At 50.5% G+C, this 13,413-nt stretch overlaps 1 protein-coding gene across 3 annotated transcripts in view; it reads left to right on the top strand.

Moving 5' to 3' along the window:
• The window catches only part of PLCG2 (phospholipase C gamma 2), a 208,206-nt gene that overhangs the window by 161,986 nt on the left and 32,807 nt on the right, over positions 1 to 13,413 (top strand). For all 3 annotated transcript variants that reach the window (XM_057534982.1, XM_057534980.1, XM_057534981.1), the window contains exons 22-25: positions 3,044 to 3,153; positions 5,936 to 6,032; positions 7,352 to 7,418; positions 9,065 to 9,222. In XM_057534982.1, coding sequence (XP_057390965.1) covers positions 3,044 to 3,153; positions 5,936 to 6,032; positions 7,352 to 7,418; positions 9,065 to 9,222 — 432 coding nt within the window. The remainder of the gene's footprint in view (positions 1 to 3,043; positions 3,154 to 5,935; positions 6,033 to 7,351; positions 7,419 to 9,064; positions 9,223 to 13,413) is intronic.

The following is a 13,413-nucleotide window of genomic DNA, read 5'->3' as shown; positions in this document are numbered from 1 at the left end:
CTAAGTGACCGAGCCTGTGGTGTTCATAAATTCCATTTGGTTCAGTGACCTCTTTGCAGTGCAAACGGTATCTTACATTCCCACCCCAGCTGCTGTGTCATTTCATGCGGGTGGGCCTGGATTTTACTGTTAGCCTGCAGCTCCTGGTTTCATCTCAAATTTAGTTTGGGCCTGCAGAGGAAGAACGGTGGCGAATTTTCTGTTTGGGGGGACGTCTGGTACACGATTAGTGTACAGTTCTCACTTAGGAAGGGGCCCTGCTGGTGGGCTCTGTAGAAATCCAGAGAGAAATTTGTTTAAGTTTATAATCCTTGGCCAATGCAAATCCCTTTCAGCAAGAAATGAAGTCTTGAAAAGTTGTGGGTGAATGGAACTGGGTGTGAAAGGCATTAGGGGACTTGGCTGAATAGCAAAAACTTTTATTAGAAGTGACAGATGGCTTTGGTTCTGAGAATGACATGGCCTCACGTCAGCCAGGTGTCAGGGTTTGGTGGAGGCCACGGTAAACTGGGGACACACGGCCCATCTCAAGGGCAGCCACTCCCCGTTAGGAGTTGATGGCTGCCTTTCCAGAGATCAGGCTGGGTCTTCTGATTTCTCAAGACAAGCCAGTAATCTGGATGTTTGATGTGAAATCTCCCCATTATAAAATCCTGGCAACTAAGCCAAGTTGTAGAGAAAGTCTCCCTACACTAAGTGAGCCAAGTAAAACATGATTGTATGCAGAATTTGATCGCAAGCTGCCAGACCATGGTGAGTGCTTCAAGATAAAATTATTATTATTATTATTACTGTGATTGAAAAAATGATGTAACAATTAAAAAAGACACTTTGAAAGCAAGAAAAATAATCAGCCCTGGTCTCACCATCCTAATGCAGTAGTTGTCTGCATTTCTGGGTGTTCTGTCCCTTCTGGTCTTTGTCCGCATGGAGATGTATTTTATAGTCACCACCACCAGCACCTGCCATTTTTATTCTGCTTTGTTCACCTGCTGCTTTGCCACAGGTTGAGTTTCTCCACTGCTAAGCTAGTTAATGACCATTTTTGTTTAACCTGGTGGGCCAAGCAATTTAGATGAAATACATGGACTGGAATTTTAACTTAAAAAGAGAGTGTGTTTTATGCTGTAGAATATTCTGGGTAACTGTGCCCATTTAGCTATGTCCCCATCAATGGCCATTTGGGTTGTTTCTAGGCTGTGCTCTTCTCATTAACACTAAACTGAACTTCCTCACCTGTGAGGCTTTGTATCTTTTGCTTTATGTCCTTTAAATGAGTTCTTAGAACTGGAGTGATTAGATCAGTAATAACAGCTAGCACATACTGATGACCACATAGCGAGCATTGTTCTAAGCACATGATGGCTCATTAGTCCGCATAACAGCCCCAGGTATTAGGTACCATTTTTGTGCCCATTGTACAGATGAGGAAACTGAGGTACACAGAGGTTGAATAATTGCTGAGGAAGGTGTGGAGCTGGGATTTGGATGCTCCCAGGAGTGCACTCTTAGCCAGTTTGCTGTGCCACATGCCTGCTTGGTCGCCCAATGGTGGTTCATTTCTCTAGTTCATGAGGGGCCTGACATGAGGACCTCTTCTGCCATCTGTCAGGCTGGACACTTGCTCCTGTGGAAGCCGTTATATGGCACACGCCCCCCCCCCCTCTGCCACTGGCTATACCTTCCCTGTGGCCTTGGAGTCTGGCAGTGACCTATAGAATTTCATGGGGAAAGATGTGGCTCTGGTCCTTAAGTCTGCCCTTGAAGCAGGATGCACAGGTACAGCCTGCACTGTTTGCAGGTGGGGGAGTCAAGGGCAAAAGCTCTGGTTGGAGGTTCCTATGGCAAAGCTTGTAAAACCCACATTGCTTCTTATGGAACATCACGAACTATGGCAGTAACTCATATTAATGGGTTCTTTCTCTGCTCAGTCACTTAGCAGTTGTTGGTTGACTTTGGGCAAGCATACTTCATCTCTGTGTACCTCTATTTCCTCATCTGTAAAACAGGATATACTCCTACTGCTTACCTACCTGTTAGGGTTGTTGTGAGGATTAAAGGAGATACTATAGATAAAAGGCCTAGAACAGGGCTTTGACTAAGAAATGCTAGCTATTGTCATTTTTATCCTTTCATGCATTATCTCATTTAATAGTCTCAATGACCCTGTAAAGTATGTAAAGTTTTAATTCCTATTTCACAGATGAGGAAACTGAGGCTGAGTGAGCCTCAAGATTATATAGCTGGTAAGGAAGGGGCAAACCAAGGATTTTAACCCACGTGTCTGACTCCATAGCCCATGCTCTGAGGAGCAGTTTTATGGATTCCTTATAAAACCCCCATCCCCATTTCCTTGGGTCGGGGGAGGGGCAGCTGCTGATCTAAACAGGCTGGTGGTTTCTGAGGTTTTCCTGTTAGAGTTTGCTTGCTGTGTGGGTGTTCATTTTGTCATTGATTCATGCTTGCCAAGCAGCCGGCATTAAAGCAAATACACCGAAGAGAAATTTTGTCCTAAGTTCTGTCTTGTTTCTGCCAGTGCAGAGACCCCCTTTTGGTGAATTTCATGGAGGAGCACCTCAGTTACTCTTGCAAAATGTCAGCATCCTTCAGGAGTCTAGTTAGGGGATCACTGGCCTAGGTAAAAATGCTGGTGAGACTTGGGGATGTCCAGAAACGGTGTCGAGCTTGAACTTCTGGGAGGACGGACTTCCAGGAGCATAGGCACTGAGGACTTCAGAGGTGGAGGTTGTGGCTTAATGTGAAAGGCGTGTCCTTTCCTTGTTGAGGAAATCGAGCAATACTGGCTCACTCTGAGGTGCCCTAGGCTCTGACTTAGGCCAGTCCCCATCCCCACTCCCTGGTATACGTCCTCGGGGCCGTGGCTCCCTGGCAGTGCCAGCCCTTCACCAGCAGATGGCGCTGTAACCTTGGACTAAAGCCTCCCTCTCTTTTGAGAAGAACCACACGTGCCAGAAAATGCAGCCGCCTCCTTCTGCTGATGTCGCCCGGCCTGACCTTTTTACCTTCTTGTTTTCCCTGAAAGCCTCAGAGAACCGTGAAAGCTCTGTATGACTACAAAGCCAAGCAAAGCGATGAGCTGAGCTTCTGCCGTGGCGCCCTCATCCACAATGTCTCCAAGGAGCCTGGGGGCTGGTAAGGCTGAGGGGAGCTGGGCCCCTTGAGTTGTCCCTTTTTGGTGGTGAGACTCAAGTGCTGGTGGAGCTCTGACCCCTTTATCTGCTGTTCTGGGCTGGCTTTGACCTGTTGTACTTTCTGTGGGAAGGTGACTGATGCATGCTCTATTCAGAAAAGTGGATAAATAAAATAACAATTATCATGTCCTTTATCATATCATCACATCATATTATGTATTATTTTAATTATAATAGCAGCTGCCATTTCTTGAGGTCTTACTGTGTGCCAAGCACTATGCTAACTGCTTTCATACATTAACCAAATCCTTGTTACAACCCTGCAGAGTTAGGACTATGATTATCCCCACTTACAGATGCAGTGAATGAAGCTTTCCAAGGTCCAGCTACTAAACAGCACAAGCCTGTGCATTATTTTAAATTCAAATTCTTGTGCTATTGCTTAGTCCCACGCCCTATGCAATGGCCCCATCCTGGATTGAAGAGGTACATTTTTAGGCCAAAGGCACCTGGGTGTTTGAGGGTTGAGTTACCTCTTCCCCTTTTTCACCTGGGAATAAGAATTCTCTGCCCATCCATAGGTCCTTAGGCAAGTGGGTTCATGGGATGATTTCTACCTTAGAGCCATAAGGACTTGTTCATAACCATGAGCACTTGCAGAGACTCAAGCACCTTCCAAAATTGGCACCTCTTCCTCCTGCAAGACAGCTGGACCTGACTTAGAAATCTGAATAGCAGCCTGAATGGAGCATTGTCAAGCACTGTCTTAAGCACTTCATTTGAAATAATTCATTTAATGCACAGAGTGACCCTATAAGGTTGGTTCTGTTTTTACCTGCATTTTACAGATGAGGACACTGAGGCACAGAGAAGTGCAGTAACTTGTCCAGGGTCACACAGCAGCCTGAGATTTGAAGCCAGGCCTTCTGACTCAAGAGGCCACACTTTTTACTTACTCATGTGCTAGATCCAGAGGTGTTCAGACTTTCTTTTTGTTTGTTTTTTGTTTTTTTTTAATTTGGAGAACCCCCTCTTTCCAACCCATTTCTTACCTGGATCCCCAGAGATCTTGTCTCAAGATGAGTTAAGAGACTGGAGTAAGTGCCTTTAGTGAGGACTGAGGGTAAACCTTATGCCCAGCTGAAGTCCCCTCATTTCTTATTCTCTCCCTGGTGACAGTATTGCCACCTAGTGGGATGTCTGCCTCAGACCACATTTTTTTGCATCCTCCCAGACTAGAGGACCAAATAATTGTGGTTCAAACCAGGATGCATTCCAGAGTGGAGGGAATACAGTGTTGATACTACACCTGGACCACAGGTATAAACCATTCAGTTCTGGGCAAATGGTCCATACAGTCGCCCTGAATACAGCCAGACTTTGCCGGAGATGGGTCTGGAGAAATGAAGGTGAAAAGAGTGTGAAACAGGCTCACAACTGGCAATTCTGTGTTTCCACCAGGTCATGGGACAGTCAGTCCTCTCTGCTTATTCAGGTTAACAAACATTTGTTATGTGCCCCCGAGTATAAATTTGATGAAGACCGAGAAAGGTCTCATGTAGAGGGGACGACCAATGTATAATTGTTAAGTTAAATATAAGGCGCGGACTGGTTTGACAGCTGTGGGGACAAATGCCAAGGAGCACAGAGGAAGAGCACTCAGCCTAGGTAGCAATCAGGGAAGGCTCCTTGGAAGAGGAAGGCCCCAGCTGAGTCTTAAATGGTTCGGAGCAAGCTGGCTATGAAGGGCATGGGCCAAGGCATAGAAGTTAGACAGCATGGCAGGGCCACGTGGGGAGGTGGCCACAGGTGGTCTGGAATGAATATCAGGTTCAAGTCACGGAGAGGTAGGAGTCAGGGTCCAGGAGTCCCTGGGGCCATAGCATTCCAAGCTTTGATTGCCAGGCTGAACAGTCTAGGCTTAATTTTGAAGGCCTCGGGAGCTATTGGTATGGTGGGGTCAGAGGTGCATTCTGGAAGGAGCCCCCTGGCTGCAGAAAGTGGCCCACAAGAGGGGTTGGAGGAGGAGCCCTGCATGTCCAGGCACCGGACCTGGGGGGACATCTTGGAGGTGCCGCTAGTTTGGTTGAGTCAAGACACGTACGAAAAGTTGATTATGTCTCGTGTTATTAGTGTTGCTACAGAGGTGGGAAGGTCAGGGGTGGGGGGCACGATTTTAGCTGAGTAACAAGAACCAACACCGTTGGTCGCTTAATATGTACTAGGTGCTACTCAAAGCTTGTAGTGTATGTTAACTCATATAGTCCCAATAAAATCCTCTGAGGGAGGCACTGGGATGATCCCCACGTACAGATGGAGGGTCTGAGGCACAGAGCACCTCGTAGCTGTTGGTGGAACTGGGTTTGATTCCAGGCCGTCTGGCTCCAGAACCTTCCTTATCCCACCCCTGTCTCTAAATTCACAGCCCTCCCTGAAACGGGGGCTGGGCCTCCGCTAGAGCTGAGCTTTCGTCTTGTACGGCGTCTGATATCCACTTAAAGTACTGAAACTTTTGACTTTTGGTGGCTTTGACCAAACACTAGGATCATGGTAAGGGGAGGACGTGACCCCCAGAACTCACTGCTGATTAAAAAAAAAAAAAAAAAAAAAAAGGCAGAGGCTCCGTTTGATAGGCTCCGCTGTCACAGATCACGACCCCCTCCTCCGGCCACTCCGTCACTTGCCGCCTTCCCCCTCCCCCATCGGCTGGGGGCTAGTGAGCAGTGAGGATCATTAACACCGCTTGGCCGAGGCCCTCTGATCCCCTCTGTGTTTCCCTGTAGGTGGAAAGGAGACTACGGAACCAGAATCCAGCAGTACTTCCCGTCCAATTACGTTGAAGACATTTCAACAGCTGATGGGGAGGAGCTGGAAAAGCAGGTGAGTCTCCATCGTTCATCACAGGGAGGGACCCGCCCATCCTGTTCTGGGGGGTCCACTGAGCCAGCTCCACATTTTGCATGCATTGTCCTGTGTTCCCCAAGGAGCTCCCGGAGAGGGACAGCAGAGTGACGGGGAAATTGGGACTGTCCCCCAAGTTGTGGGTGAAGGTCACTGTGACAAGACAGGTTTAAATCAGGCTGCGCTGGGCTGGAAGGCTTCCCTCCGCAGTGAAAACGGCCACGGCCATGTCCTTTGCTTAAAGCGGCTTGCGAATGAAACATTTCGTCTGGCCAGCCTGACGTTCAGAACGTGCTTGGTGTAAGCAGGCTGGCCCAAGGGAGAGGGGAGTCGAGGCCCTCCTGGTGACATTGCAAACTTGGTTTCTGTTCCCCGCTGCCTCTTGCTCAGAAGGCCCGAAGAGCAGCTACTTTCAGTGTGACAGCAGTGCTCCAAGGCTGGAATCTTAGACTTTCTTCTACGAGACTCGGGGCACTTTAGGAAGGCTGCATGGAGGAAGAGGCCTTTGAGTGTTAAAAGTCAAGTTAGAGTTCAGCAGCCAGAGACCAGCAGAAGGGAACTGCAGGTGGGAGGTACAGCCTAAGCAAAGGTGTGGTGGTGGAAACACAGTTTTGTTCATTGCGCTCGGCCTGAGGCAGAGACCTGAACGCCCCCCTGCTCCCGCTCCCCAGCCGTGTCCATCCCGCAGTGCGCTTTACCCTCACAGTCGGCATTAGCCTGGGGGAGCGGTGGGGTAGTACACGTGATGGGCAGATACACAGTTCTTCCAGCTTTCCCAAGACCAGGAAACTCCCCACCTCACCTGACCCCTGGGATGGTTCAAACGTGCAGCGAGAGGAAGAGCTGGAAGACTGAGCAGGGCCCGGAAAGCCTTGAGGCCAGACTGCAGAGCTTAGGTGTTGCTCCCACAGGACACACGGAGCCACAAAAGGTTCTTGAGCTGGGCCTGGAAAGGAGGCCAGTCCCATTTCCTAATAATGTCAGAAGAAAAAGGGTCTAGGGTGTTTCTGAAACCAGATCCACGGAAATGCTTTGAAACCTGCTCTGGAATTCACAAGGCGCCTTTTTACAGATTGGAAAATGAAACGCTGAACCTGCCAGCACCTGCTCGCTGCTGGGTCCCCATCAGCAACATGCTTCATTATTTAGCTCTCTCCCCGTGGACGTAGCCTGTAATGAAAATGCATTTTAAACAGTTCCACAGGCAGTGCCTCTGCTAAACGGTGTGCTTTGGAAACTGGTTATCTTTTCATTATTCCCTTTAAGACGAACGTGAGTTATGTCTTGTTTCTTCACAGATTATTGAAGACAATCCCTTAGGGTCTCTTTGCAGAGGAATACTGGATCTCAACACCTATAATGTTGGTATGTGCACACATGGTCTCAGCCCAGATTCCCCCCCAAATCTCCCTCCAGCCTGGCCTCAGGACCGCCCCAGACAGGGGGTCAGCTGTCCTGGGTCCTTCTGGCTTCGACTTGGATGCTGAAGCTGAGTATTGGGCCAAGCTGGTCAGTGACTGTCATCTTACATCTTGATTGCTGTGCTATTAACATCCATAAAGCGCTATAATCTGGTGTTATTATATACCCTGGTGCGTATATATTAAGTGCTGGACCAATGTTGGCTGTTGTTATTCCCAACATCATCGTCCTCATTGCAGGGGTCTGCCTGGGTCTCCCATGCTTTTCTAGGAGGAGCTGAGATGTTGGCTGGGCTGCAGTGGAGCATAGAGTTGGGGGTGTCTGCTTCTTAGCCCAGCTCTGCCTCTCAGTTGCTGCGAGACCCTGGGCCTGTCATTTCCCCTCTCAGAGCTGCAGCTTCCTGGCAGCTCAGCTGGGTGTCAGGAAACTTGGCCTCCCCCTCAGAGTCTGGTGCAGGAGGGAGCCCACAGCCTCAACTGTGGTGGCAGGGGTGTGATTTGCATGGTGCTTCCTGGGCCTTTTAAGTGAGCACATAGCAGCTTCCAGACGAAGGAGCTGAAGGCAGTGAGGAGAGAGTTTCTGGGCAAGAAGCCAGAGCACCTTTCTTCTCTGAGCAGCCCGTGTTTCCGTAGCCGGCCTCCGTGCCCCCTGCAGTCCGTCAGTCCACTAGCCTAGGCAGGTGGGCGAAGGATTCTTGGTTCCAGTTCACAGATGAGAAAACCAAGCCCCGTAGTGACCACAGAAGCTGCTGGAGCTTCCACTGCGAGTTATCAGACAAGCTGGGTCTGGGGCACTGGGGGCTCGTGCCCTCCCTGCTGTCACCCTTTGTATCATCCTGCGCTGAATTTGCACAGGCACGTGGCTCAGGGTGATGAGGAGGGAGCTTGGAGTCAGGTCTGACTTGAGCCTCAGCTTTGCCACTACCAGCTCTGTGACCTTCCATGGGTTACTGTGCCTCAACAAGTCTCCGTTTCCCCTCCTGTGAAATGGGCAGAACAGGAGTAGCACCCCAAAAAGCTGTGATTAGACTTAAATAAGATACAGAGCAGTGCCTGGCACGTGAGAGCCCAGAGATCTTTGCTGAGGATATCATTTGGCCAATAATTTCTCCTCTCGTAGCCTTCATTTTCTCTTTCTAGAAAATACTTTCCCTGCAGAGAGAACCTATTCCATGCCTAGCTGCTCGTGGCTGCTGGCGGTCCACGGCTTAAGCTCATCACTCCAATCTCTGCCTCCATCTTCAATGGCCAACTAACGCCCCTGTGTCTCTGCCTCCAATTCCCTCTCCTTTCTCTGATGAAGGACACTGGTTCCTAGATTTAGGGTCTACCCAAAATGCAGGAATGATCTCATCCTGAGATCCTTATGTACATCTGCACAGACCCCATCTCCAAATAAGGTCACATTCACAGGAACTGCGCATTAAGACATCGACCGCTACCTGATACGAGGTAGATGTCCCAGTCAGCGCTGACTTTGACAGTGATGGTTGGGTTGGGGTCATAAGAGAAGTGGCCTGGGAGGTGGAAATCTGGTCTTCTTTGGCTTTCTAACAGGCTGATCAGGCCTTTTGTTATCCTTTCCCAAAGTAAAAGCCCCACAGGGGAAGAACCAGAAGCCTTTCGTCTTTATCTTGGAGCCCAAGAAGCAGGGCGACCCTCCCGTGGAGTTTGCCACAGACAAGGTGGAGGAACTGTTTGAGTGGTTCCAGAGCATCCGCGAGATCACCTGGAAGATCGACACCAAGGTAAGCCTTTCTTTCGCTCACCTGGGCTCAGGGGGGCCTGGTATTCTCAGGCTTGTGGTACTCTGCTGAGGTGGGGTGGGTCTGGGCTGCCGGAGGAGCAGGCCCAGCGGCCCCACAGAGTTCAGGGGGCAGAGGGAGGGCGGTCCAGACCACAGGAGCACTGCAGAGAGGAAACGGGTACTGGAGGTCCACCTGCGGAGCTGGGTCTGGTTTGAACCTTTGACGGCTCACGGTGTGTGCAGTGACCCTAGATGTTTGGGGCCTGTCGGGCCCTGTGTGTCTTAACAAGAAAGTTTTGCCTTCCTCATTTGGCATGTTTTCTTGTTTCTAAATACTGTTCAAAGCAGCCTGGATCCTCCCAGCGCACGTTCACTGAGCTCCCCTCTCTGGACTGGAAAGGGCCCTGGGCATACTGTAATCGACAAGACACAGCCCTTTCCTTCCAGAAGTTTGTATCCTTGTGGGGGGGAACTTCCACTCCCACTCATGGGAATGAGCTTTTGAGGGTTCATCCTCAACAGAGCATTAGGGTTTGTCTGGAGGTCTTTTGAAAAGGGCGGGGTTCTAGGTAAGAACGGGAGGTTTAGAATTAAGCCAACTGGAATTTGCATCCTGGCAGGGTTGGACGCTGGGCAGGTAACCACACCTCTCTGGGCCTTTGTCAGTTTCTTTGTCAGTAAAATGAGGAGCCAGATACCTAACTCACAAGATGATAGGAGATGATGCATAGAAAGTGCTGGCCCGGAGCCTGACATACGGCAAGGGCTCAGGTCACCACAGGATTTAATCATCATGTTGTCTTCATGCCAGGAGGACATGCGGAAGTGTTGTTGTGTCTTGGATGACGGAGCAAGGTGCTGTCTGCTCTTTCTTGTGGCCGTGGAACTGGGAAGAAATTCTAGGGTTTCCCACGTACCCAGTTGCTTCTATGGCCAATCTTGACCCAAAGGACTGATTTTAAAGCTTTCTCAGGACCTCTTGGATCCCTCTGATCTCTGGTTATAACTGATGAGTGTCCCTCCTCCAGTGTACTTGGCTTGATCTTTTCTTCCCCCTGTGGGGGACTTTGCACCTTGGCCAGTCTCTGGTCACCAGAGGCCCCCTGACTCATCCTTTCAACACCCTGGAGTGAAGTCCTCTTCTTTAGAAGACTTTGTGCAGAGGGCTGTTCAGATGGGCACCCTCCCTGGCAGGGCCTGCCGTCTTTCCCCCGTCCCAGAATCTAGTCAGAGGCCCGACACATGGGTCCTTATTCTTTGCAAGACCTGTCACGTCATCACATCAGTCACATCAGTGACTCGGGATGAACCACGAGCTTGTGGCCAACAAGGCTCCTCCCACTTTCCCCCACGGGGCCATCTCATCGGCCCTTGGTGCCTCCAGTGCAGTACAGCTCTGAGGCGCAGGGGGTTGCCACTGTCCTGCGGTTCGTTTGAAAGCTGATTTCCTCCTATCTTCTTCTAGGTGTGTTTTCATTGTCGGTTGAGTGCTTGTCGTCATCATCTGTCTGGCACCATTTGCCAGCACGTGGCTGTCCTGAGCATGTCCTCGTGTTTGGGATTCTAGGCCCGTCTAGCTGAGAATGGAGGAAAACCCTAGTGGGGAGGAAGCCTTTAGCCACCGTCCCCTGTAGGCTTTATTCCCAGGCACGCAAGCCCCATCTGGGTGTGGGGCTCGGAGGGAAGGGGCATGGCGCTGACAACCTCTGCCTGGCGCTTCCTGGCTCTCTCCGTTTCTCCTAAGGGGGGAAAATGTGACTTCACCTGAAGCTTGTCCCCCTCATTCCCCAGCACATGACGGTTTCTGAAACTAAGCCTAGCTCTTCAAGGCTGCTGTTCTCTGCCTTGGATCTACATTCCTTTTTTTTTTTTTTTTTATACTAATATGTTATTATTTCTGCTTTTTTTAAAAAAAAATTTATTTGTTCATTTATTTATGGCTGTGTTGGGTCTTCGTTTCTGTGCGAGGGCTTTCTCTAGTTGCGGCGCACAGGCTCCAGACGCGCAGGCTCAGTAATTGTGGCTCACGGGTCCAGTCGCTCCGCGGCATGTGGGATCTTCCCAGACCAGGGCTCGAACCCGTGTCCCCTGCATTGGCAGGCAGATTCTCAACCACTGCACCATCAGGGAAGCCCTACATTCCTTTTTAGTTAGCTTTTACATCTGCTTAGTCTTATCACATTTCATATGAATGTTAAAAAACAAAACAAAACAAAACAGGAGTCAGCAGAATTGACAAAGGTTCCACTCTAAACACAACCAGCTGTAGGGCTTGCCGGTGTGGGAACGAGGAAGGTGGATCCATCCTGCCACTGGGAAGGCAACACGAGGTGTGCTCTCAGCTCACTGCCCGGAGCTGCTCACCGAGGCCCTAGGAGCCTGCTCAGGGCTCTGTAATTTTACACAATCTCTGGCTTCTTTCAGTCAAGTGGCACAAGACCAGTCACTAAGATCCATCTAGTTAGTGAGTTTGCAAAGCCTGACCAACGAAGTGTGTTGTGATTCCAAACACTGAGATGGCCTATGGGCAAAGTCTGTGGGTCTGGAGAGTAACTGTTCTACAATTTTGCAGTAGCAACTGGTATTTCATCTTGAACTGATACTGTTTTCTGCTGAGGTTGAGAAAGAGTGATGCCCCATAACCCATCATGGCTCTGTGCTTGGGGAGGCCAGAGGTCCACACTCTGACACAGCTGTGGCTTGGCTCAACCCACCCTGACTTCAGGCGGGCGTATTGTCCTTAGAAGTGAGCTGTGTTGTTGCTAGGGTTTCCTCTCCCCAAATAACGTGCCGGGAAAATCGTGTACTAAGAGGACAAAGCCAAACTGACATAAGGATTAGGAAAGAACACCTGAGGTTTGAGCTTAGCTAAGGCTTCAGTCTCCCTGACAGCATCTGGCCGTAGACTATGTGGCTGACACCTTCTTTGTCTCTTGCTCCGTGCCCACCCCACCCACACCAGCCCTTTGAGCCTTGCTGCTACAGCTTGCTTTGTGCCCAGGAACATTCAGGGCGTGTGGGAAGGACTGGTGAAAACTGGGTGTGCTTCGATGAACTAGGGCAGATTTCACGTTCAAACCTTCCCTGGTGATGCCGCTGCTGCCAGAGCTCATGTAAAAAGCTTGTTTGCTGGTCATTGCCAGGGTCCACTTGGGCCCCAGGATTTTTGTCAGCAGTCATGGGGTGGAGGCATTCTTACAGAAGAAATCGGGTGCCCTCGCCTGCTTGTTTAAAAAGTGGATGCTCTTGTCCTTGGCCCGGAAAGGCATTTCTGGGGCAATCCGTGTCACACCCCTTGTTTGCCACATGATCGGCGAGGGCAGAGGCCTCCTTATTTAATTCTCACAATAGCTCCAGGAGGTTAGGTATTCAAGTTAGCCTCATCGTACAGTTGAGGAAACTGAGGCACAGAGAGGCTAGGTGACTTTCCCCGTTGGCAGAGCCAGCAAATCAGGGCAGCTTTCAAACCCGCCTCTGAGTCCAGTCCCCACGGTTGTAACCACTGTGATGCTCCGGTCACCAAATCACCGCCTGTCACCAGAAGACTCACCACCTGCAGGGTCCTGCTCCCAAGGGACGTGTCTCAGTGTGGACACAGGGCTGGACACTAGTGTTGAAAGGCACCAGCATAGGATAGTGGGACGAGAGACAGTGCAAGGCCAAGACCGGGTGAGGCAGTGGGCATTCCGGAAGGTTTGAAGGATGCAGCATCTCTTTCCCAGGCCTGGACAGAGTCATCCAGGAAGGCGTCCTGGGGAAGGAGTGATTGGGGCGGGGTCCAGAAGGAAAAGGGATCCGAGGGACCTGCGGAGGAGGGAGGAGGGAGGAGGGTGGGGGCGGCAGGAGGAGGAGCCAGGACGTCGCTGCTGCGGTTCAGAGGGACCTGGGAGGTGAGCCTGGGGGCCTTTCAGACGGGCCTCCTCCAGTACCTGGTGGCTGAGGGGGTAGAGGGGGCGAAGCAGAGTGGTAACACAGGTGAGGCCGACTGCTTAAGCATCTGGTCTCAGCCTGCAGTGGAGCCCGGGGTAAGCTACTCAACCTGTGTGTGTGTGCTGTAATGTCGTGGAAGAATGGAGATAAATTCTACCTCCCAGGGATGGGTGGGCTGAGGTGTGACATCCATCAGGCACTTAGTGTGCACTGCCTGAAGCCAAGCAGCCTCCCAGATGGTGAACGTTATCATCTGCGTACG

Source organism: Balaenoptera acutorostrata, chromosome 19 (assembly GCF_949987535.1).
Source record: "Balaenoptera acutorostrata chromosome 19, mBalAcu1.1, whole genome shotgun sequence".
NCBI classification, from domain to species: domain Eukaryota; kingdom Metazoa; phylum Chordata; class Mammalia; order Artiodactyla; family Balaenopteridae; genus Balaenoptera; species Balaenoptera acutorostrata.
Note: the sequence above shows the minus strand (reverse complement) of the source record. Positions and strands in the feature narration are given on the sequence as shown.